Source organism: Miniopterus natalensis, chromosome 4 (assembly GCF_054644295.1).
Source record: "Miniopterus natalensis isolate mMinNat1 chromosome 4, mMinNat1.hap1, whole genome shotgun sequence".
NCBI classification, from domain to species: Eukaryota; Metazoa; Chordata; class Mammalia; order Chiroptera; family Miniopteridae; genus Miniopterus; species Miniopterus natalensis.
The window spans coordinates 15,744,655-15,747,307 of NC_142084.1; the positions used below are offsets into that span (position 1 = coordinate 15,744,655).

Consider the following 2,653-nt stretch of genomic DNA (forward strand, 5'->3'; position numbering starts at 1 on the left):
TGTCCTACCTCTAGAAATGATGAGAACTCAGTCCCAGGGCTCTAATCCCAGGTCCTGGCGACGTTGCCACGAAATAGGTCTTCTCCAGCTCCCGCAGGCCCGGAGCAGCGCGTCCGCGGGCCTCGGGCCGCCTCCCGCGTCCCAGGGAGCGGGGCCACCAGAGGCCCTGCGGCGCCAGTCCCCTGTGGAGCGGCCAGGCTCATCCCAGAGACTATCAAAGGTTTTCCAGTCAAAAGCAGCCACCGATTGTTATGTAAAAACCCCCAGCGGTTTGTTTGCCTTCCCTAGTTAAACCTTTGGGTAGGCTGACCCTTTGGCTCCAGGCTCTTTCTCCCAGAGACACCTGGGGAGGCGGGGGTCTGGCCCAATAGGGCAGTATCCCCCCGCCCCTGCCCCTAGAAGGGCGGCGCCCGGGGTCTCCCAGTCCCCGCACGAATGGGTCGTGTAGCTTCCGGTTGCTGTGCCCATTCAAAGTGTCTGCGTATTCGGTCCGCGGCCCCCGCGCGCAGGCGCCGGGGTGGCCGTTGCGGGGGCGCGGCCGGCAGGGCGCGCTGCAGAGCCTCGCGCGCGGCGGGGGCGGGGGCGCAGGCGGAGGGCCCGGAGTTACCCGGGGCGAGGGGAGGCGGCCCGCGGCCTGGCCTGGGGTTGAGGGGCTTTTCCCACGGCTGAGGGATAGCCCAGAGTAGGCGGCGGGACCTCAGACGCCCGGCGCAGCTCCAGGGCCTTTCCACGGAGACCGAGACCCGAGGTCGGGTGGAGCGGTCATGAGATCCAACCCCGCCTTCCAGGCGGCCATCGACCTGACCGCGGGGGCGCTGGGCGGCACGGCCTGCGTGCTGACCGGGCAGCCCTTCGACACGGTGAAGGTGAAGATGCAGACGTTCCCCGGCCTCTACAAGGGCTTCACCGACTGCTGCCTGCAGACCTACTCGCAAGTGGGCCTGCGCGGCTTCTACAGGGGGACCGGCCCCGCGCTCCTGGCCTACGTCGCCGAGAACTCCGTCCTCTTCATGTGCTACGGCTTCTGCCAACAGTTGGTGAAGAAAGTGGTGGGACTGGACCGGCAGGCAAAGCTGAGTGACCTGCAGACGGCCACGGCCGGTTCCATGGCGTCGGCGTTTGCGGCGCTCGCCCTGTGCCCCACCGAGCTTGTGAAGTGCCGGCTGCAGGCCATGCACGAGATGGAGAAGTCGGGCCGCATCGCCCAGAGCCACCGCACGGTCTGGTCCGTCGTGAAGAGCATCCTGAGGAAGGATGGCCCCTTGGGCTTCTACGAGGGCCTCTCCAGCACCCTCCTTCAAGAAGTACCGGGCTATTTCTTCTTTTTCGGTGGCTATGAACTGAGCCGATCGTTTTTGGCCTCCGGGAGATCGAAGGATGAGCTGGGCCCGGCCCATCTGATGTTAAGTGGCGGGGTTGCTGGGATTTGCCTTTGGCTTGTCATATACCCAGTGGATTGTATCAAATCCAGAATTCAGGTTCTTTCCATGTCTGGAAAACAGGCGGGGTTTGTCGGAACTCTTTTAAGGATTGTGGAAAGGGAGGGGATAGCAGCCTTGTATTCGGGACTGACCGCTACTTTGATCCGAGCGTTGCCTGCCAACGGGTCGCTGTTTCTGGTCTATGAGTACAGCAGGCGGAGCATGATGAGCCACCTGGAGGCATCCTGAGGGGTCCCCGGGAGCCTGCACTCGGGTGCGCACCGTTGAGGGCTATGGTTTATCTCAGGGTTCCACGGAGTACTGGACTAATGTAGGATTATTGTTTACTGCATGGGAATTTTGTTTCTGTCTTCTACCTTAGGTCTTAAACTTTATGGAAGAACCTCTGTTGTTCATCATATAATTTCTGTCCATAATTGTGTTGAAATAGAAGAGTTGCTGCTTTTGTGTTTTTGTGCGATGTACTGGGGGAGTGGGTGGCCCTAGCTACCTAGTTTGAAAGGCTAAGTATAGTTATATCACAGCTTTTGCAGTTTAGCTGGTTATGTGTTGTGAGTGAAACACAGTTTGGTTCCCTGCTTAATTTCACAGCACCCGAAAAAGGGAGTTAACTGTGTCTCATGAAGTTGGTTATAAATGATTGCTTAACTCATTCAAGAGGTAGGTTCTCTTGAAAACTGTACACTGTATTAGGCAATTAAAGTTTAAAAAAAGTTTTTGTGTGGTAATTGGAAACCAAGATACCCATCTAGATTTTTAAGAAGACAATATACTGCTGTGTGTTCCACATTCTTAAGTTTCGGATTTGGCATCTTGAATTTTTCTAAGATGCTCTACTCTTAAAATAGTGCCATCCACTTTCAAAGTGGGGTCATATTCTACATTCTTAGGTGTGGCCTAGAGCATCAGACTTTTGGGAAGTAGCATAGCCTTCATCTGTACCAATTTCCCTTCTCTCCCAAAGAGCTTCTCCTCTGTGGGACTTTAGATTGAGGAAGGGGCTGAGGGGAATGGGTTGTGCTGCTATATTTTGATGAAGACTCATGTAGATGACAACAGTGTTTAGCTTCTAGTTTCTGGGTCCTGGCCTGGGTACAATTACAGGGTGTTCTCTGGGCCCATATAGGGGTTGTTGATCCACTGTCTGCCTCCACCAGTCAGAAACCCTTCCAGGGAACAGAGTGCCAAAGCCAAGAAAGCTTTTGTTCCCT

General features: G+C 56.0%; 1 protein-coding gene across 1 annotated transcript; it reads left to right on the forward strand.

Annotated features, from left to right (window-relative positions):
* Positions 1-764: 764 nt before the first annotated feature.
* Positions 765-1,670, forward strand: LOC107531489 (mitochondrial ornithine transporter 2). The gene has a single exon (XM_016205544.1). It carries the CDS (start codon positions 765-767, stop codon positions 1,668-1,670), a length of 906 nt encoding a protein of 301 aa, XP_016061030.1.
* The last annotated feature ends 983 nt before the right edge of the window (positions 1,671-2,653 follow it).

Coding starts and splice junctions, on each gene's coding strand:
- LOC107531489 (XM_016205544.1), top strand. CDS start 765: ATGAGATCCAACCCCGCCTTCCAGGCGGCCATCGACCTGACCGCGGGG.